General features: G+C 37.7%; 11 protein-coding genes across 11 annotated transcripts in view; 5 read left to right on the top strand and 6 right to left on the bottom strand.

The window, feature by feature from the left end:
* CBG04682 overlaps nt 1-1,450 on the bottom strand; it is a gene marked incomplete at both ends in the record, with an annotated part of 6,521 nt that extends 5,071 nt beyond the window's left edge. The window contains 4 exons of the mRNA XM_045238144.1: nt 140-866; nt 910-1,195; nt 1,241-1,341; nt 1,389-1,450. Coding sequence (XP_045092734.1) covers nt 140-866; nt 910-1,195; nt 1,241-1,341; nt 1,389-1,450 — 1,176 coding nt within the window. The remainder of the gene's footprint in view (nt 1-139; nt 867-909; nt 1,196-1,240; nt 1,342-1,388) is intronic.
* A 312-nt stretch (nt 1,451-1,762) lies between these two features.
* CBG04680 lies at nt 1,763-3,823 on the bottom strand (the record flags this gene model as incomplete). Its single annotated transcript, XM_002637832.1, has 4 exons — nt 1,763-2,003; nt 2,065-2,655; nt 2,921-3,211; nt 3,630-3,823. The coding sequence occupies 4 exons, from the start codon at nt 3,821-3,823 to the stop codon at nt 1,763-1,765; spliced, it is 1,317 nt and encodes a 438-aa protein (XP_002637878.1).
* Nucleotides 3,824-4,300: 477 nt separating this feature from the next.
* Nucleotides 4,301-6,499, bottom strand: CBG04679 (the record flags this gene model as incomplete). Its single annotated transcript, XM_045238143.1, has 4 exons — nt 4,301-4,511; nt 5,612-5,789; nt 6,062-6,305; nt 6,362-6,499. The coding sequence occupies 4 exons, from the start codon at nt 6,497-6,499 to the stop codon at nt 4,301-4,303; spliced, it is 771 nt and encodes a 256-aa protein (XP_045092733.1).
* Nucleotides 6,500-7,421: 922 nt separating this feature from the next.
* On the bottom strand, nt 7,422-10,024 carry CBG04678 (the record flags this gene model as incomplete). Its single annotated transcript, XM_002637830.1, has 7 exons — nt 7,422-7,543; nt 7,593-7,732; nt 7,974-8,151; nt 8,198-8,258; nt 8,303-8,542; nt 8,593-8,733; nt 9,905-10,024. The coding sequence occupies 7 exons, from the start codon at nt 10,022-10,024 to the stop codon at nt 7,422-7,424; spliced, it is 1,002 nt and encodes a 333-aa protein (XP_002637876.1).
* A 1,444-nt stretch (nt 10,025-11,468) lies between these two features.
* CBG04677 lies at nt 11,469-11,826 on the bottom strand (the record flags this gene model as incomplete). The annotated part of the gene is made up of 2 exons (XM_002637829.1): nt 11,469-11,704; nt 11,757-11,826. 2 exons carry the CDS (start codon nt 11,824-11,826, stop codon nt 11,469-11,471), a joined length of 306 nt encoding a protein of 101 aa, XP_002637875.1.
* Nucleotides 11,827-12,192: 366 nt separating this feature from the next.
* Nucleotides 12,193-12,957, top strand: CBG04676 (the record flags this gene model as incomplete). Its single annotated transcript, XM_002637828.1, has 2 exons — nt 12,193-12,208; nt 12,719-12,957. 2 exons carry the CDS (start codon nt 12,193-12,195, stop codon nt 12,955-12,957), a joined length of 255 nt encoding a protein of 84 aa, XP_002637874.1.
* A 300-nt stretch (nt 12,958-13,257) lies between these two features.
* CBG04675 lies at nt 13,258-15,487 on the top strand (the record flags this gene model as incomplete). Its single annotated transcript, XM_045238141.1, has 8 exons — nt 13,258-13,328; nt 13,374-13,575; nt 13,634-13,718; nt 13,774-13,982; nt 14,023-14,330; nt 14,755-14,895; nt 14,951-15,304; nt 15,352-15,487. The coding sequence occupies 8 exons, from the start codon at nt 13,258-13,260 to the stop codon at nt 15,485-15,487; spliced, it is 1,506 nt and encodes a 501-aa protein (XP_045092732.1).
* A 927-nt stretch (nt 15,488-16,414) lies between these two features.
* On the top strand, nt 16,415-16,770 carry CBG04674 (the record flags this gene model as incomplete). Its single annotated transcript, XM_002637826.1, has 2 exons — nt 16,415-16,490; nt 16,535-16,770. The coding sequence occupies 2 exons, from the start codon at nt 16,415-16,417 to the stop codon at nt 16,768-16,770; spliced, it is 312 nt and encodes a 103-aa protein (XP_002637872.1).
* Nucleotides 16,771-17,812: 1,042 nt separating this feature from the next.
* Nucleotides 17,813-18,224, top strand: CBG04673 (the record flags this gene model as incomplete). Its single annotated transcript, XM_002637825.1, has 2 exons — nt 17,813-17,888; nt 17,989-18,224. 2 exons carry the CDS (start codon nt 17,813-17,815, stop codon nt 18,222-18,224), a joined length of 312 nt encoding a protein of 103 aa, XP_002637871.1.
* A 359-nt stretch (nt 18,225-18,583) lies between these two features.
* CBG27226 lies at nt 18,584-18,928 on the bottom strand (the record flags this gene model as incomplete). The annotated part of the gene is made up of 1 exon (XM_045238140.1): nt 18,584-18,928. One exon carries the CDS (start codon nt 18,926-18,928, stop codon nt 18,584-18,586), a length of 345 nt encoding a protein of 114 aa, XP_045098335.1.
* Nucleotides 18,929-19,388: 460 nt separating this feature from the next.
* CBG04671 lies at nt 19,389-20,486 on the top strand (the record flags this gene model as incomplete). Its single annotated transcript, XM_002637824.1, has 3 exons — nt 19,389-19,412; nt 19,732-19,860; nt 20,055-20,486. The coding sequence occupies 3 exons, from the start codon at nt 19,389-19,391 to the stop codon at nt 20,484-20,486; spliced, it is 585 nt and encodes a 194-aa protein (XP_002637870.1).

The following is a 20,486-nucleotide window of genomic DNA, read 5'->3' as shown; positions in this document are numbered from 1 at the left end:
ACGAACCTGACGGACGAACCTAACGAACGAACCTCGAACCTCACGGACGAAAAAAAAAACACATACTTTCGACAACAATGATACTTCAACATTCATATTTATTTTCTTTGCCAGAACACAAATTAGCAGCTGCAAGTACATTCAACAATGTCATATTGTCATCATCATGATCGAATCTCCAAACCGCTAATCCTCCGATATTATTGTCTATCGCGTATCGTATCTTTTCTCCTAAACTCTTCTCGTTTTCAAATGTCATATAACTTCTTTCATCTGGTTTCCAAATAAAAGCGGTTCTCGATTCGTCGTTCCACGAGGTATTAAAAACATTCCATCCAAGATCTTCGAAATTTCTTCTTGGGATTGCACCTCCTTCAATATTTCCATTTTTTGTTTCTGCTACAGGCCAATTAGTTTCTTTTAAATTTCTGGGTACAATCACATTATACCAATATCTTCCTGTGAATTCCACCATCATATTCAATCGATTCGGTTTATTTGTTGAGCAAATGTACTTTTTCATTGTAGAATCCACGTTTTGGTTTTCAAAATGTTGATGTCCAGAGTACAACGGAGAAGATGGCCCGACGAGACGAGGAAACTTCTGGTGCCAGGAACCGTAGTAGTTATTTGTGTCAACGCTCATGAAATCGACATGTTTTAAGATTTCACTGAAGTCGGTTTGATAGTGAAGTGAGTGAGGGGCAAATGTGATACTAATCACTGAAGACAGTTGACTCCGTAGCTCCTGACAAAATTTCGAGAATTTCAGCGATTCCTGTTTTGTTCTAGACCACCTCCAATACACCTCAACTCCATCAAGCTGATGCTCTTCGATGAAATCAGTTATTGAGTTTATAAGAGTTCTGAAAACAAAATTTGAAAACCTTAAAAAATATAAGAGCTTACAAAGTTTTCCTAGAATCGTCGAGAACGCCTTCTATAACTTCGTAATTCTTATTCTCATCCCAAACAGAAAACATTGATTTTAATTGGAATAATTTTGCCTTTTGAATAGTCTTCAAAAAGTTTGTATTCTCTTCATCATTTCGAAACTTAAGTTTCCCAGATGACAGCAAAACCAGTAGAAATAAAACCAAATGAGTAAATTTCGATAATTGAAGTTCTGAGACTTCTCGGGTGGAACTGAGTTCATAGTATCCAATGATTCGTTTTTCACAAACTTCGTGCTCTTCTGAAAAGCTATAAAATCACTGAGAAAGTTAATAAAGATACAAACCTTCCATAAATAAATTGAAAATTCCTTGACTCAAACCGTATGCAATAAAGGCGAAAATTGTGCTCAAAACGAAACCCAAAGTGAAATAAATATAAGCTCGGCTGGAAAAAACTTTAAGTTTGTAAAAATCCAAACATTTTTAGCTCACCTACGTTTTGAAGTTTCCAATGTTTGCAGTTCATTTTGCAGCATAACAGTTCTTTCACTCATTGTCGTAGTTGTGAAAATATGACAGATACGTTTTCTGATATCTTTTATAACATCACATGTCTCATTGTTTATAACTGATTCCTCATAAAAAGGAAAAGAAACAAAAAGAGTGTAGTCAGAACTAGATCACAGATAAATTGATAAGATGAACCAACAAAAAATTTACGAAAGATTCTTTCCATTAATCTTTATTTTGAACATTCAGTTTTTGGTGTATTTACAAGATTTTCTAAAAATCCGAATGTAAAACCCCCCTCAAACACTATTCCCAATAAAAATAAATAAAAGTTCATTCAAAGTAATAAATACAGATCAATGTCGCTTCTCCAAACTACTCCAAGCTTTTCTTGGCAAAAATAATCGACGATTGAAATCAAATTTGAATTCTTTGGTTCTCTCCGATTGAATTGTCATTATAGCAACATTTCCCTTTGTAATGAGTACGGTAGCAATCGCACCGTCTTCTCGAACTATATGATATCCGTCGATGTAAAAAGAGACGTCTTCAATTCTATATTTCTCATTAAATTTGTATAATTGGATGGAAGAGTTTCTGGAAATTCAAATTTAGTTTTTTTCCTCAAAATCAAACAAATTTTAAATGTCAGACCCACTTATAAACCAAACTCTTATCCTTTGCATTTCCAATCTCCACTGATTCTCCTTCAACACAATCTTCCAACTCCTTGTTCATGGATTTCAGTTCTACAGTAAGCTGATTCCATTCTGGTGTCCATCCGTCTCTCCATTTTTGAATAAGAACTTTCAAATCTTTGCAGAACCAGGAAGACACAAATAATGCAATCGTATGACTCTTGATATTAAAAACTTGATCCAATTTGACCCAATACGACCAGTGTACTTCAATTATTTCTTTCACTTCAAATCGACTCAAATCATAATAAAAGCTTGGTTCAGTTTTGCAGCGAAGAAAAACTCCGTTTGAAATGCGAACTCTATCGAAAACCGATCGAATATAAGTCTCACTTGTCTGATCGGAAGTTTCAATAACCAAATATTGGAATGACTCTTTTGTATTGTAATGCCAAAGAATATGTTCGATATATGGACAGTCCAAGTGGATGCTAGTGATATGTCTTACCGGATTAAAAAGCTCGCATAGAGAATCATAAAACATATTCAGCTCTTGAATTGAGTAATCTGAATTGATGTATACGGTACTAAAGGTTGCGCCGAATCCTTCGCTGAAAAAAATATTGTTAAAAACTTTAAAGGAGGCGAGACAGCAAAAATTTCGGGGGACTGTTCGGGGGACGAAATCGCGCCGCGCTTATGTAGACCATCGGTCGTCAGGCGCCTTCGCGCCCCCGTAGCTCAGCCGGTAGCGGCGCTGTACCCCTGAGCTGCCTGTCATGAGTTCAACCCCTCATGGGGGTTCCCTATGCAAAATATCAGGAAAACTTTTTTTTTGTTGTCTGGCCTCCTTTAAAGTCAAAATTGAAAACTCACTAGTAAGCTTCTGGGTCCGCGAACAACAGTTTAACATACTCTTTAGCACTCCATCCATTAATATCAACTTCTTTCAAAACAACTTCTCCTATGTGCGGTTTAAATGAAAGGTCCCGATGTCTCATCAACTGCCAATGCTTTTTTGGTTGCTCATCAAACTCCATGATTATTTTCTGATACGATACTCCCAAACACATTTTGAAAACCTTGCATTTCTTTTGGACGTCTGGTTGTTTTCGAGCTTTGATAGCCAGCTTTCTGGTTCTTTTGGAGATCAGCGAGAAGGCGAGTCTGAAAAATTGTGAAATTTTTCCAAATACCCTGCTCCATGGAATTTTGAAATCAGATATTTCGAAAGTGTTAACTTTCTCTAGCGAGATGAAATGGCTCCGGAGCATTTTGAAAGTATTTCGAGAGCAGACATTTCGAAAAAGTTCCCGTAAAACATGTAATAAAAGGGTCTTCCTTGTCCAGCTTGATCTAATTTTACTTGGCCCCTGTGCGAGATATCAGAAACTTGTCAACGGATAAATCATTTCTAAGATTATGATACACAATTTATCAGTTGACAACTTTTTGTTATCTTTGACAGGGGTTCTTCTATTAGAGGGTTTATTTTAAAAATCTCGATTCTAAAACGCCCGGTTGCGATTTGTTCTGCCAAAACAATACAAACTGTAGTACCGTTTTAGTCGATAGAAAAACTTACAGATCAAATGGAGAACAAAACCCCAGAATAAAAATCACAATTTCTTTCGGAAGGCTGAGCAATAGGAACTTATCGATTTCCGGTTCTTCTTCTCTTTTTTCTTGTTCAACTGGCTCCGGAATAACGTTCATAGCAATGGCCACTGGTTCAACTTTCGCAGTCACCGTGGAAAAGCAATTCCAAAGGCTTGCCATACTTAAAATTGAGAGAAGTAATGGATAAAAACGTTTAGCTTAACAAAAAAGGAGGAGAAGAAAAAACGAAGTGATATATTTCTTCTCTAACCAGGTAATTATTTTCGTATATACTGCCAAACGCTAAAGATTTTTAATTTCTTCTGGGATTTGGGGTCTGGGAGATAATACTGATAGCTTATCAAGTTTTTCGTATAGTTGTGAAATATGTAAGAAACAAAAACGGAGGGTTGGATTCAGAGGGTGAGAGGGAGAGTGCGGTAGAGAAAAAGAGGGGTTTCAGAGCATGTATTTTTAAAACCTTTGAATCGAAAAAAGTTTATTATTTAGCATTCAAAAAAATTTGTCATATGCAAGAAGCGGGAAAAAAAAGTTTGAACAACTGATTACAAAGAAACGTTGGGTGGGAAATTCACAACCACCTCGTGACGGCAGAAAATGTAGTAGATCAAATATCTGGAGCCGGAGAGCACAACACTAGAAAAGTCGTAATACCAAGAGTACACTGAAACCATTCATGATAGATTTTGACCATAAAGAACACTCTCTGATTCGAAGATGTCTATCATTGGCAAAGATTCCCTTGGTGTGCTGACGGACGTAGGCAAAGTAGAAGACTCCACGAAGGAAGAAGAGGAAGTAGAAAGTGAGCATGCAGAGAATTGACTTTTTCACTTGACTGGTGGTTCTGAAAACACCTGTTTCTGGAGAGGCATGTCTTAATGCAAGAATGAGCAATACAGGGTGGCTAATAAGATGTGGTTTTTTTTGCGCGAGCCCCTGGCACCGTGCCAAGTGCGATTTTTGAAAACTTTCGATGGATTCCAAAAGTTGGAGACGTATATAAGAGGTCTCCAAAACCAATTGTCATCAATTTTTGTTAATATTTTTTCTATGCAAGCTTATACACACCGTGCTAGAATTTTCAAGCGTTAACACTGAATATACGATGATGTTGGACACTCAGCGTTGGTTAGTCGGTAGCTCAGGAAATCGCCAATCAGTTTAAAACAGAACGATATGTAGGTGCGCCGCGCCTACGACGTCATTTGGTCCTGTGAGGAAATTTTTACCACTGAGTCGCTTCCACGAAGCCGGAAAAATCGGTTAATGTTGTTAAAAGATAATTTGAGCTCCCTGAAACGTTTTTTGGAGTACAGAAAGCTATTCCCAAAATCCGGTATGCCCTGAGCAGGTCTGACAGCTGACGGTAGGGCTCAACTGGTCTTCATGGACAAACACGTGAAGATCAACTCGGATACCTACCAAAATATGGTTTTGAAGGGTGTTCAATTTCCCTGAGTTGCTAGTCATATTGGCCAGAAACAATTTACTATGAAACAATATTCGACACCGCCTCAAAGCCCAAAACTCACAAAATCGAGGATCGAAGCTTGTTTTATGCAAGACTGGGAGAAGGAGTTGAAGCTTGTCTCGTTACCGGATCTCAACCCGCTGAATTTTCATTTTTGAGGTACATGGAGAGCAAGAGCATGACTTGTTCTAAACTAACTTTCAACTTGCTCAAGCGAACACATCTCACGTTATGAGATAAAACAGACGACAACTACCTGCGGAGCACGGTGACTTTTTCGGGAGCGTCTGAAGGTCAGCATCGAAGCTGAAGCATTCAACTCCGATTATGTACTCAAATAATTATTCAATTGGTCCTATATTATCAGTAAATGAGCTTAGTTTGAATGTCACAAGCCAATTTTTTTTACAGGGCACTTCGAAAACAAAAAACCACATACTTATTAGCCATCCTGTATAATCACAAAAACTTACAACCCGGCAACATGATTTTCTTCTTCATTTCCCAAATTAACCGCTGCCTGATCCACTGGATTCTCTCCTTTTCCAACACATCCGATGCGGCACAAAGTGATCAACGCAAAGATAAATGAGATTGGAACAGTGAGAGCTATGGTCAATGGGATCACTAGTCTTTGGATAGTGTTCAAAACTGCAAAAATTCATCTCTGTTTGACATTTCCATAGAATATTATCCATTTCCCCCAACCAACCCTAGTTCGTGAACGCAAATGGAAGAAGGATGACGTCGCAGAAATGGACATGGAGGATCTTAAAAGTGAAATATTTTCATTACCTCTTTCCCTGACATTTTTAAATGCAAGCCACCAAAAATTTATTGACTAGAACTAGTCTTAAACAGGCTTACTGCACACTCCGAGGTCCATAAAAAAGGAAAGAAACAGAAAATAAATGATGATCGACATACCACAAGATTCCAAGTGGAAATAACCACAACCATGATACCAATTCCTGCTGTGATTGCAGTCAAAATGAATTTGGGACGGTCCACAGTGAAAAGTCTCAACGAATAACGAGTTCTTGGAGTGCAAGTCCATAGGAATTTTTCAATGACAATATACATCATGAGAATTGGAATAAAAAAGTTTCCAAACTCTTCAACTGTTTCAATTTGGTGTTGAGCCTTGTGACGGACATTGGCCATAAACTGAAATTGGTTTTTACTGACAATGAGATGAGATTTGAAAAATAGAAAGAACTCACATCACTTTCCAAGTAGAACACCAAACTTTTGAGTGGGAAGTTGTAAAAATACAGTAGACAATAACTCATATCAACGAAAGCCAGAGAAAAAACGAATACAGATCCTTTGAGTTGTTTTCGGAACTTGGCAATTAGCATCTGAAAATCCGAATTCATGCTGAATTTGATTCTCAAAACGAGCTGATCGTTCGGCCAGCTCGGTCGGTCGGTTGGCAAAATTTTTCGACCGATGGAAGTCTTAACTTACACAACTCAGAATGAATCCGGCGATTGCGAAAATCGCTAGAATAATGTCTACATAATTTGGATAAAACTCTGGACAAGTTTGGTTAAATCCGTCCAGTTTTATACAATTTTACTCGAAACTTTGGACATTCGGAACCTGGAAAAGTGAAGAAAGAAATCAAAAGCCGAGAATTTCTTTTTGAAGTTTGAAGTCTTTATAATGTTGAAAATTCAAAAAAATAACATTTCAAAAATCTAGAACGTTCGAAACGAATATGTACGGAAAACACTGTAATAGAATAACTAACTTTCACCTTTTAGCCAATTTATCTTGGTTCCTGTGAAAGATATCAAAAAGTAGTTAACTAACAAAATATTTGTTATATTCTGGTAAACATTTGATCAGTTTATTACTTTTTGATATCTTTTACAGGAATTGAGATAAAAGAGCTCAAAATTGAGTTGTGGATTTGATGTACTGCTAACATTTTTATTTCCACAAAGTTTCTTTCTCTAAATCGCAATTCTTTGCAGTCGAGACAAATGTTCCAATCTCTGCGTCTCTTTTATTTTAAACAAAATTTCAAAGCCACTGAAACATAAAAAAATGAGGGGGAGAACGCGGAAGTAATTTTTTGTGGTCAGGAAATTTAGTTTCAACCTTGGTTGTCCTTCAGAAGGAACTACAAACACAACATGAGTGAAAATGAGAATGTGGGATTTTTCTAGGGGAAGCAAGGGATCATGAGACAGCAAAGCAATACATTTCAAGAGTTGCTCTTGGGATGAAAGCAAAGAAGAATTTTTTTTGGGAAAGTTGATCTGGGGATCGAGGTTAACGCCCAAGTCCATACGGCGGGAACTCGACGACCATTTGGTTGCGGCAGAAAACCACATAGACGATTGCTCTGGATCCCGAGAACACCACATTCATAAAATCGTAGGACCAGTATTTTACTGAAATTTATACATCATAGTTTTTCAGGTTTAAGGAAATGACACTCACGAATTCCCGAGCCAACATCTCCATCGAACATGTTGGAGGTTTGGGGGTCGACGAAAAGGTAGTAGCAGAATGCGCGGAAGAAGAACATTAGGTAGATGAACAGCATACAGAGGATTGAGCGCTTGATTCTACCGGTGGTTCTGGAATTTTTGATTTTTGTAGCTTTTCTCAAGGCTATCAGAAGCAAGGCGGGTCATGTGTGGGCTGACGTGGACTAAACCGTTCTTCCCGATGCAAGCTCAGAACGCAGCCTAGGGTTTTCTATGACCGATGACTATTTTAGAAGAAAACCTAAATAGGCCACGAGGTAGTGTATTACAGGCAGACCCTAATCAGAGTTCCTCTGCTCTATCTTGAGTTATCTGCCTGATAAGAACTTACAGTCTTAATGGTACTCCTCCTGTTTGATTCGCCAGGTTAATCTCCTCCTGATCCAACGGTTTCTCTCCTTCCCCGACTCTTGTGATCCGGAAAAGTGTGACAATAGCAAGAATAAACGTAGCAATATGTGCGTAGGCGTAGACCAAGGGAAATATGGTATCTTGGAGCAGACGCAAGACTGAAAAAAAAACACCACGGATTCGTTTTCCAACTTCAATTCTTACAAGCATCCTCGTATAATGTGGGTTTGAGTGCCATGTCACAGAATGGGACTGGGGAGAATTTCTGAAATTTTGATGACATTTTCAGCGTCTTCCCGCACAGCTTACCATCGGTTTAAAGTAGGTGATACCAAGAACGACCAGAATGTACGTGGATGTGACGAATACCAGGTAGTACTTGTGTTTTCCATAGGTGAACATTGTCCAGTGGAAGCGAGTTTTAGATGAACAAGTCCAGAGGAATCTTTCCATCATAATGAGAAACATGGCAAATGTCAAATTCATCTCATAGAATTCGTAGAAGATCTTGACGACGGTTTGCAGCTCGATGTGCAATTTCCCAAAAAACTTAAAATTTTGAATTGGAGTTCCTCGATTCCTAAATATCAACTACTCACATCATGACGATTATACATGATGCAACTGGTTCCAAAGTACATGTAAAGGTACAGAAAGATGAGCACAGCGTCGCAGGTCGCCATGTGTTCCAAGAACGCGGTCCCATTTTTGCGATCCTTGTAGAAATGACAGACAAGCCCCTAAAAGTTTGAAGAAAGTTCGGTGGGGGAATTCAATTAACAACTCTGAAAGTGGTCCAAGGACACAAAAAATAGTGTCCCATGGGTGTTTTGGGAAATGGAACAACTTTATTTTTGTCCTTGATTAGACGCTTTGAAAAGAAACACACTTGTAGAGGACATAATGAGATTTAGCTTGAACTTGATTAGTTTTGAGTGGTAGAATTTCGAGGCATCCTGTCATCGTCACTATTTCTACCTTGATACGAAAAAAGCAATCAGATCGTATAGTGTAATAGAAATTGACATGCCCTAATAGGAATCATCATTAAGCTTGAGTGATCGTTTTGGATTTGCTAGACATGTAAGCGGGATGATATCATTCTCCAGTGTTGGTTACTTCTTGCATACAACATCCACAGAGCTACGCGTTAATGAATCTAGCTCGAAATGGGTTACATATCACAAATTGATAGTGAGTCACTAACCTAAACCCTGAGACAATTCTCCGCTCGCATAGTTTTGTCCAACATCCGTCATCTCAGCTAACAAAAAATAACCATGAAACATGTAATAGAATGGCCGCCTAACTTTCAACTTTGAGACAATTTATCTCGGTTCCTGTGAAAGATATAGAAAATTGGCCAACTGACCAAATGCTTATCATAATATCGTTTTATCAGTAAAAACAATCTTGATATCTAACATGGGAATCGAGATAATTAAGCTCCAACTTGACAGTTCCTTTTTGCATAGGTTTTACTGTAGCCCAAGTCATATACGAAACAATTAGGCAAATTTCGGCTCAATGAATTTGTAAATTTTCCAGGCTACGGACCAGTCTGGCATAGGTTAAGTAAAAAAAGGCAAACCTAGATTATGGAATCTGAGACTGTGACGCGTCAAATGACGCCTAGACTACTTGATCGTTCTTGTCGGAGGTTAGGCTAGAATTCCAGATAAGACTGGTACTAAATCCGACCAATCTCCGGCAAACGTATAAAAAGGCTCCGACCTAGTAGTGTTTCAAATTTCAACTTACGATCGTGAATATACAGCCGTTTCTGGGCAAGTTCCGACCAGAACATGACCAATATCCGTCAAAAAGTCGAAACCTAACAGTTAGAGCTTCAAAACCTCTATGTCGATCTGTCCCGAACTTCCCATTCTACAAAAATCCCTTTCAACTCACAATGTTCATAAGAAACCCAGCGAACGCAACGACAGCAAGAAAAGCATCGGACTCCGTTGGCCAGTATTCAGCACAACTCCAGGTAATCTCCGTCCAATTGAGTGGCTTACCCCAATCCATGTTTTCTAAAAATGGAAAACGAATGGAGATATCCATCTGGGTTGGTATGAGAACTTGCGCACTTTCCGAACTTCAGACCACACACACAAAAAATGTTCAAAAAGGCGGGACGAGCCAGAAGGAAAGAGGAACTCCGAAAGCTCGGCATCTAAAAAAGCCAAGAAAAAAAAGAGAGAGTCCCAATTTATTTCTTCCACATTCCTCTCCTCACTTCTTGTTTCCGAACAAACAGGCTCAGGAAGGAAGAACAAAAAGGAGAAGAAAAAATAGCACAAGAAGAAGCTCAATGGAATGGAAGAAAGAAAAAAAAACTGGTTGGAAGAAGGAGGCGTATACGAAATGAGCGTGAAATGGGAGCTCCGAGAGGGATCAGAGGAGAGGTAAAAAAGACGAAAAAGAAGAAGAAGACGATGCGGGGGTAATTTAGGGGTTGGAAAAACCCCAAAATAAAAAGAGTGACACAGGAGAAGAAGAAGACGTCGAAAAAAGAGAATGGATAAAAAAGGAAATTAGTTGGTATAGGGTTTGATGGATTGGTGGGTTGGAGAAGATGATGGAAATTTGGATAAGAGAACGTCGAAGGAAATTGGATGTATTGCAAATTGGAGGAAAGGGAACGAACCATTTGAAATTCAAATTTTATTCAGTAGCGATTTTTCAAAAAATGCTCCTAGGCACGAATGAGCAATGGGAAAATAAATTCAATAAAAATTGAACAGAAAATTGAACAGAGAGGAAAACACGGTTGTTTTTCAGTGTATTAATGAATAAAGTTTAGAAATGAAATGTTTAAATTCTTTAGAATTTCAGAATCTTTAAAGGTGAAGGACCACCCCCCCCCTTTTTTCTGGTCCGTGTTTGTGCTGATAACGTAAAAAACACTTGTCACACTTGTCTTTCGGAAATCGGCAAATAACAGAAAACTGGGAATTTTCGAAAAATTCTGTGCATGCAAAGTTTTCAATCGAGGTCTGTTTTACACCCTTTACAATTTTCAAAGGGATCAGACACTTGACAGTTGAGCTACAGACATCTGAAAATGGTCAATATGGCCGAAAATCAACTGAAGAATACGTTTTTGTATATCTTATTGAGCGGTGTTTTCTTGCGCCGAATTTTCCTAGGTTATGACCTAATTTTTTCTGGGTCATGACCTAATTTTTTTCTAGGCCATGGCATAATTTTATCTAGGTCATGACCTAATTTTTTCGGGGTCCAGATCTAATTTTTTCTAGGTCATGACCTAGTTTTCCTGGGTCATGACCTAATTTTTCTTTGTCATGACCTAATTTTTCTTTGTCAGGACCTGATTTTTCTGTCATGCTTTTTTGCTTTAATCCTGGCTTTTTGATCCAGTTAGACTTTGTATATTTCTCTGATGCATGAAAAAAATTCACGCTCGCTTAATGAAAAGTTTTATTAGGTGTATTTATAGAAAAAAAAATCAGGCGAGTCCATATTTCTTCAGACTGTCAGCGTAGATCTTCTGATCTTCAGGAGACATTGACTTCACATAAATCTGGACTTCTACAGTATAATCAGCCAAGAACTTGTCGGCTGCTTCTTTATTAGCTTGAACAATCGGATATTGGCTGACGAACTGTTGGCTCAATGCGCGCAATCCATCAATTCCGCCTTGAGACATTCCAGCTGCTTTAAGCTCAGCATCGTATTCTTCTTCTGGAAATCTGTATAATTCTTTTGAATATTCAGAATCTTCTGGAGAACTTACGAGTTGGAAGATTCATGGTGGCATAAGCCAAGGATGCGCAGAATGCCAAGAGAACAAGTTGCTTGAACATTTTTATCGTTTGATGTTACTTTTTGAAATTTGATTCATTTTATAGATCTGAAACATCAGTTTTAATCTTTCAAAATCCCCCCGAGAGACATACAACAAAAATCACATTCCCATTTTCGATGCCAGGCAAATTGGTTGTGTCAGACAAAAAACGAAAAAAAAGAGACGCAGACGAGAATCGTAGTTTTGTTCCATGCCAGGTGTGTTTCTCAGGTGTCTATTATGAAAATAAACAACTAAAATACGATTTTTGTGCCTTGACTACAAAATACGCGGAGTGGGAGAAGTATAAAAGAGCTGAGCATTTTTGAGATATATGCACATTCTTTAATTTGCTAAAACTTCGAATTCTTTCTGAAAATCTGAAATGTCTCAGCCTTCTGGTGAGTTAAAATTTTGATTTTTCCAATTTTCCAAAAAAATTCAAACTTGCGTGCAAAAATTTTGAATCGGGCAAGATTATTGTTTTTTCAAATTTTTTAATTTTGAAAAACATTAAATTTTAGAACAAACTAGAATTTTAGCACTATTAGCACTATTTTAGCACTAAGAATTTCTAAAAAGTTATACTTATTTCTAAAAAGAATAATAGTTTCGACTTTTAGCAGAATTCTCTATTTCCTTTTTCTTGAAAAAGTCTGAACTTCAACAATTTTTTCAACATAGTAGAATATGCTTTTTTTCAATCTTTTTAGCCTGGAAAGAGCAGTAGCTAGTCTCAAAAATTCAAATTTCAAACAAGTTTCTGCAGTAATCAAAATAATTGAGCTCAAAGTTGAGGATTTGGGTGAGCTTCCATCAGAGGAAATATGGTAGATCTCGAGTTGCGGCATTTTTGTTTGGATTTTAATTTTCAAAAATAACTATGTAATATTGGAATTTAAAACTTGCAGAAGAAGAATGCACCGCTGAGCTCCGCGATGCTGGAATGACCGAAGAGAGCATCAAAGGTCTCGCAGAACTCACCGAGCGTTTCAAAGTTGGGTTTGCTGCTGCCAAGGACTCGGCTGAGGGACCTGACAAGTTCATCGAAGAATACACTGCCGATGATAAGAGATTCCGTGAGGCGATGCCAGCCGGAGATCAAGAGATCTATAGCGTCTACTTGAAGAAGCATGGACTCGACGGATAAATTTTCGATTTTTGCCAGTTTCGCTGACCTGATCTCTTCTTGCAAATGTCTGAATAAACTCTGTTAATATATTTCTACCACAATCCGAAAAATCATATGAAACGCTCAAATGAAAGTACGAATCATCAGAACAGCTACAACATTCAAAACGTTATCATCATTTTTTCCATCATGATTAATCTTTTGCTCCACTGATAATATAATTCAATTTTCTATTGCAACCATCTCCGGCGGCTGAGTAAATGATAACGAAAAAAATCAAATCAGCTCATTGTTTCAGTGACCAATCTTCTAAAAAAAATGACACGAGTGTCTATTGCATCAAGATCTACAACTCAAGTGTTTGATGACAATGGAAATGAGAAACATGAGTGAGTTTTTCCGTCCTTATCCCTCTACAAATTCAGATTTGTCAGATTCTCCGCATCTGAAGTTCTGGATCACATGGAAACGGATTGGAGGTCAATGTGGATTTCCATATTTCTTCAATTTGTAGTTGGAGTTCAAGTTTCAGTCTACTACATGTCTATGTGGCCGTATCTTCAAAAACTTGACAAGACTGCAGATGTGGACTTTTTGGGATGGATTATTGCTTCTTGTAATATTGGTTCTACTATTGTGAGTTTCAAAAAAAAAGAAAATGAAAATATCAAAAATTGAAAGCAACTGATTCCAGTCAAATCCCCTCTACGGCTACTGGAACCAACGTACCATGTCTGTCAAAATGCCCGTTATCATTGGCTTTCTGATCGCTGCTGTTGGTATGTCCGAATATTCTCAAAACTATAGTTTCTATAAAACAAGATTCTGCTTCAGCCCAAATGTGGTACGGTCTCCTTTCCCTGTTCTCGGATGCCAAATGGTTCATGTTGGCTGCCAGAGTGGTTACAGGTCTTGGAGTCGGTAATATAGCCGCATTGAGGATCTATGCAGCGACTGCATCTACACCAAAAGATCGAATGAAGGCGATTTCCTATGGAACTGGTGGATATGTTTTGGGTATATCGTTTGGACCAGTGCTGTCGGTGAGTTGAACTCTCAAAACCTCTTGATGTCATGTTTTAGGCCTTCTTCACTCCTCTTGGAGAGAATGGCTGGAAACTCGGATTCCTGCAAATCAACATGTTCACAGTTGTCGCCTTTTTAATGACTATTGTTCTTCTCGCTGCTTGTGTCATCGTTCACTTTTTCTTCAACGAGAACTATGTGGGAATCATTGATGAGAATGAGAAAGGTTTGATTGAAGACAAATCTCGTTTAATCAAACAGAGTTCAGAATTGAATGTGGTCATCCCCAAGTACGACTTGATTGGCGCCTTAACCTGTATTTATCTGTTCATGACCGTCAATATTATTGCAACAAACATTGAAGTGTGAGTTTTTCCAGTTTGTACAAGCATAACATTGGAGAGCGGCGTTTTACTGGCCTCAAATCTGGAGTTAAAAATTCATATAATTCAATAGTAAATTGGTCAAGTTTCGAATTATTTTATCAATTTTGAGCTGAGTTCTTGTCAAAAGTGCTTCATCTTTGAAAAAAGCATCACGCAGTTCATCATTGGATAATCATAACAATACCTAGACTTGAGGAATCTTTATGAAAGTTTCAGTAGCTTTGAATCCAACGTAAAATTATAGTTCTACCAATTTTTGTACTTTCCGGATACTTGTGTCTGAAGATATATCAGTCCGGGTAATTTTGCGCCACCTTGTATTTATTTTAGGTTCTGTCAGAAATACCAAAATCATTTAGGCAAATATGGATCATCTGATTCTTAATCAATTTCATTATTTCAGGATGTCTACTCCACTAACAACTGTGCTCTTTGACTGGAAAGACAGTCAATCCATCCTCTACAACGGAATTGCTCTCTGCTGCAGTTGCGTCGTCTCCGTTGCCCTTAACATCATTCTCGGATCGACTCGCCTCGGAAAACTGTGATGATGATCTCTACCCCGTTCAGTTCTTATACATTTCATAGTCACTTTCCAGAGACAAACGCATTCAAATGCTCATCGGACTGGGATTCTTCCTCCTTTACCAAGTGTTCATGTATCCGTGGAAGTTCTATTCGGGGCCGTTGGACTTTCTTCCGGCTGGAAAGGATACTGATGTGGCAGGAGGTTGCTATCAAACTTACGAGTGGTGCAAATGGACAACTAGAGTCCCATTATCCATTTACCTAATCTGTTTCATTGTGTTCTTCGGAGTGGCTTTTCCATTTGTGGAATCTCCATCCGCGGCGCTTTATTCCGAGATTCTGGGGCCAAGAAAACAGGGAAATATGCAAGGATTATTTTCTCTTGGAGGAAGTTTGGCACCAGTTATTGGATCATTGACCTCAACGTAAGTATTTTCTGTAGGTTAACTTGGCATATTTTTGAAATATTCAGAGCCCTATTCCAAGCCACCGGATTCCGTTACGTGATGGTATATCAAGCAGGGATTCTAGTGATTGGAGCGATTCTAATTGCGTTGTTCTACAAAAGATTGGTTCCTCTGAAATTGAAGTCTATCAAGAGAAATTGATTTTTTGAATTTTCAATAAATTTTTTTTCAACAATTTGATAATTGAAGTTAATTGCATTTATTTTAGAGAAATCGAGAAAAATAACAACCAAGCATCTGAATTTTTAATTTTGTACTTGTTCATGTTATTTTCATAGTTCCATTTTTCTGCTTGAGTCAGTGAGTTCAGTAATTGTTCTCTTTGTTCTAAATATCCATGGTTTTGATATTGTAGTCCGATGTATACGTTTTGAATAGTTTCTCCAAAGCTTCTACGTTTTTCTTCAAGATTCCAAGGGACAAGAGGTCGGATGAAACTTTGTTAGCTGAAAAGTCGCGATAATGTTAATACCTACCATATTAGTCACCTACACCACACAAAGTTGCATTGAGCGGTAATAGAATAGGCTAAAGATAATATAAGAAACAAAAAATGCATCTTGATCATCTCTTCTAACATCCAAAAGTTTGCTCTACCAAGACATAAATCTCCGAAACCTTCATGCAATAAACCATGGAAAAAATCATGTCTTGAAATTTTTCATTCGGCTTGACTCGAAAAAAATTAAGTCAAGGTGATGTATTTTCTTAAATTGAGAATATAAGTTATCGCAACAAAAATTAATGATATTTGAGCATATTTTATTGACAAATCGAAAAATTTAGAGTTATAAAAAACATGCTAAAATCTCATGTACCTTTCCATGCCAATAAGTCATCATCTACGTACATATTGAAACAGTATTGGAGACTTTTACTGGGTAAATAGACACAGACACAAGTTTCGTATTTTGGTGAGTTGTCGTGTGTTCGACAGAAAAACAGGGAACCTAAATACGAATTTTTGGTTTTATAGTTTTCAGTACTAGGTTTTCATGATCCAATGTGAAGTCGTCCTGATATAAAAGATGAAGACTTTAAACCGAAAAGTATCATAACTTGAATAACATGTTCCGTCAACTCTCTATTCTTCTTGTCTCTGTTGCCCTCTGTTCACTGGCTGCTCCAGCCAGCTATCCAACTGGTAAAAATGTTTTCCATTTTTAAAGTATTCATAATTTTTTCCAGAAGAACAATCAAAAGCAGAGCTTACAGCAGCTGGAATGACTCAAGGAAGTATTGATGGATTGGCCGCATTAACACAAAGATTCGCTACCGGATTCCCATTGGTTCAATCCAACAAAGAAGCAACTGATAAATTCATTGCGGAATACACAACTGATGCTCAGAACTTTATTAAATCCATGCCGGAAAACGATCAAACTATCTACAATAACTATTTGAAGAAATATGGACTTGCTTAAATTCTGAAGTATTTGAAATAAATCTGATTCACTACATATTATCTGTTCTTTCTACTACAAAAATTAGTTTTCAAAATCAGTAAAAAAATTGTTCATGCTCTAGTTATGACTCTAGTTTCGATAATAAAAATGCAAAAACTTCGATCAAGTTGGTGTTGATGGGAAGGGTTTTGTATTCTTTAACAGAACACGAGAAGAGGTTTTGTTCCCGAGAGAACGGTTTTTTGGTTTCACAAGGAAACCGGGGTTGTCTCCTGCGAACAGGAAACGAAACACTTATTGATAACCCATCAACTCCGGACCGAAGTGAAACTGAAGAGAATCGAGGGGGTTTATATACCAGAGACATTACAAGCAGCCGACATTTCGAAGGGAAGAGACGCGTTTTTGTGTTGTGTGATATTTCACAATAATGAGTAAACAGGGAATTCTTGCTAATTGTAAAAACTTCACCTGCCGTTTTGAAAATGTTTATTTTTTGCTGAAGTTGATTCTCGGGAAGAAATTCTTGTTTTATTGAAATGTATCAATCATTTCAGTATACAGTCACCTCTATATTGTTAATTGAAGCTCACTTATCTCTGCTATAATAAGATAAATATAAAAAAAAATGTCCGTTAAAAGATAGTTGAAATAATAGAACAAATATGTACTTTTCCGTTGATAGCTCTTTGATATCTCTTACATTAAACGAGATACATATTAGGCTCAAAGTGAAAGTATAGGAGAGGCGTTCTATTATGGGAATTACAGTGTTTTTGTGCCTCTCATAAAAAACTTCAGTGAGTTTTCCAAAACATATCTCTATCTATGAATCAGAGGAAAACCAACTCTACGGACAAAATGTTACAACTATTTTTTCAAAAATAGGGAAGAGACACAGACATATTTCATAGTTTGATGACCTCACTAAAATAGGGGAACTAAATACGATTTTTGTTATTTTATATTTTAAAGCGGCCTGAGTCAGCATGAAAATCAAAATACGAAGTTCTAGTATAAAAGGTTTGGATCTTCAATTGAAAACTATCAAAACTTGAATATGTTCAACCTATTCTACTTCCTTTTCGTCTCCCTTGCTATCTCTGCTTTTGCTGCTCCAATCAAGTATCCAACTGGTCAGTTTTTCAGTGCTTTTTCAAAAAAATCCGCAGACTCTGAAACCAAAAATTAACTTTTTTTATTGGTTTTTCATAATATCGACTGTTTTCGTTTCAGAAGAAGAATCAAAAGCCGAGTTGACTGCAGCTGGGATGACTCAAGCAAGTATTGACGGATTGGATGCATTGACCAAAAGATTCACTTCTGGATTCCCATTGGTTCAATCCAACAAGGAAGCAACTGATAAATTCATTGCCGAATACACAACTGATGCTCAGAACTTCATCAAATCCATGCCTGAAAATGATCAGACCATCTACAACAACTATTTGAAGAAATATGGACTCGCTTAAATTTTTAAAGCTTCTTGAAATAAATCTGATTTATGAGTATCGGTTCTTTTTACTACAAAAGAATAGTTTTCGAAATCTGTAACTTTTGGGTAGTTTCTTTCCTATCAAGCTTGACTCCTCCATACCCAGGGCTCTACGAGGAGTCATATCATTTTTTGTCAACAGTTTGAACAGAACACAGCTTTTTCAAATATGATTTATATAAGAAATATATATTAGTAAGGTTTAAACAAAAAGTTAAAGACAAAAGATGAACATAAAAAGAGTGTTAGAAATAAATAGGTTAAAATAAAAATAGAAGCAATGATCAAATCATCTACAATAACTATTTGAAATGCCCTATGCCTGACTATCCGAGATCATATTGAATAAAGCGGTGAGCAGTTCTCTCCTGGCACGTCGTTGTCGTCGACCTCGTTGATGGACACGGTTCCTTTCCGTCCTCCGTTGCCTTCCAATTTCACTCCTAGTGGTTGGGGATTCCTCGGCTGGTGCCCCGTCTGCTGCAGATTTCGCGTTGCTGGCGGTCCGGATTCTTGGGTGGCTCTGGTTGTTGCAGCTTCTTTGCAGCTTCCTGGTGGTACCGGGTAGGCTTCTTGCTGGCTTCTGGGCGTAGCGACTTCTTCGCGGCATGATTCTAGACTGTTCGGCTCGTTGAAGGCTTCGGGGCGGTCAGGTTTCTTGGCGGCAAGATTCTGCGACATCGCTTGGTGATTTGAATTGTTGGGATGTGGGAGTTTAGGAAACGTTTTTTGCAAATGATGGTTCAAGGGATTGTTCCTGGAGTGGGGTCTTTATATTCTTTCCGATTCCTGGATACTCGCTTGATCAATTGTTTTATTGGTTTACAACTCTTCGCTCTGGATGTTTTATATCTTCTTTTCTTCGCTTTACTAACGTGATTTATTAGCTTCCCTTGCTTCGTTTTTCCCTTTCTCTTCTGGCTGTTCTTTTCGTTGCTTTGCAACAATTTCGGAACCAATATTATTTTTTATAAACTTTGAAAAACCATAATAACGATAACCCATCAACTCTGGACCAAAATGAAACTGAGAAAAGTGAAGGGATTTTATATACCATAAGATCAAAAAGCGGACGACGTTATTGTATAAGAAGAGTGGTGAATGTTTTTTTTTTAATGTTAAGATACGGTACCGCACAAAAATGAACGATAAAGACGTTTTTAAAGTAATTAATAGGAAAGTTTAGGGCTATGAAATAGTAGGTGGAAATTGTCTGCTTGTTCTGTAAATTAAAAAAAGAGCTTCATTTTTGATTACTGAAGGTTTTTCATAATACGAAATTTTTACTGAAACAACAAAATTAAATCAAAAATTAAAAAGAGATTAGAAGTCACCAAATTAATTGGTTTTTGATTTATTCTTGTAAAATCGCTTCATTCGAAACATTACTTAATTCAGTAATATCAAAACAAATGAGTCGAGATTCTGGATAAATCCCAATTCGCAAAATTTTCTCCTCAGAATCTTTATTTCGAAAATACCAGGGCTGTCCAAAACGGCGGCCGGGCCTCGGCCGGCCTCGAAAAATCCTCGGCCGAAGAAAAAAGGCCTCGGCGCGCTCCATTGAGAAAAAGCCTCGCGAGGCCTCGGCCGGCCTCGCAAATGTGACTACGGTCAGCAAGTCGCATATTTTACGACAAGTTGCGTATTTTTTTTAAATTTTTTGTTTTTTCTCGCTCTTTTTCAGCAAATCACATTTTTCGAGACTTTTCTCGATTTTTCCATCGATCTGTGGCGACATGAACATTTCGAACGCCAGTGATGGTCGGTTTATGCCGATTTATTCATTTGATTTATTCAATTTCAGATTCCGATTGATATCGTGAACGATGCTCAGAAGCTTCTGGACGATTTGGGAAAAAGTTTTGAGGAAATGAGATATCAGGCGCCACCACAAAGCCAACCACCTGCACGTCATCTCACTTTCCTTCAACGTACTCTGGGCGGATCAAGCGCCCCAAAAAGCAGTTCGCTTCATCAAGAACAGCAGCAATACGAGAGAGACACCAGAAGTATGCCTGCATCGAATTTTTGGCATCTGGCAAAAAGCTCCTATCCAATTTTGCACGAAATCGCCCGAAAAGTTCATGCGATTCAAGCTTCGGAAGCAGATGTAGAAAGATCTTTTTCAATCATAAAAAACTCGTACACACCAAATCTTCAGAGCCTGGACTTAAAAATGCTGGAAAAGTTGATGATTCTCAAAGAAAAAGATCGATACGACACAGGCGAGACTTGA

This window comes from Caenorhabditis briggsae, assembly GCF_000004555.2.
Source record: "Caenorhabditis briggsae complete genome, chrV, whole genome shotgun sequence".
NCBI lineage: Eukaryota > Metazoa > Nematoda > Chromadorea > Rhabditida > Rhabditidae > Caenorhabditis > Caenorhabditis briggsae.
The sequence above is the reverse complement of the archived record's forward strand: the minus strand, read 5'-3'. Positions and strand labels throughout refer to the sequence as shown.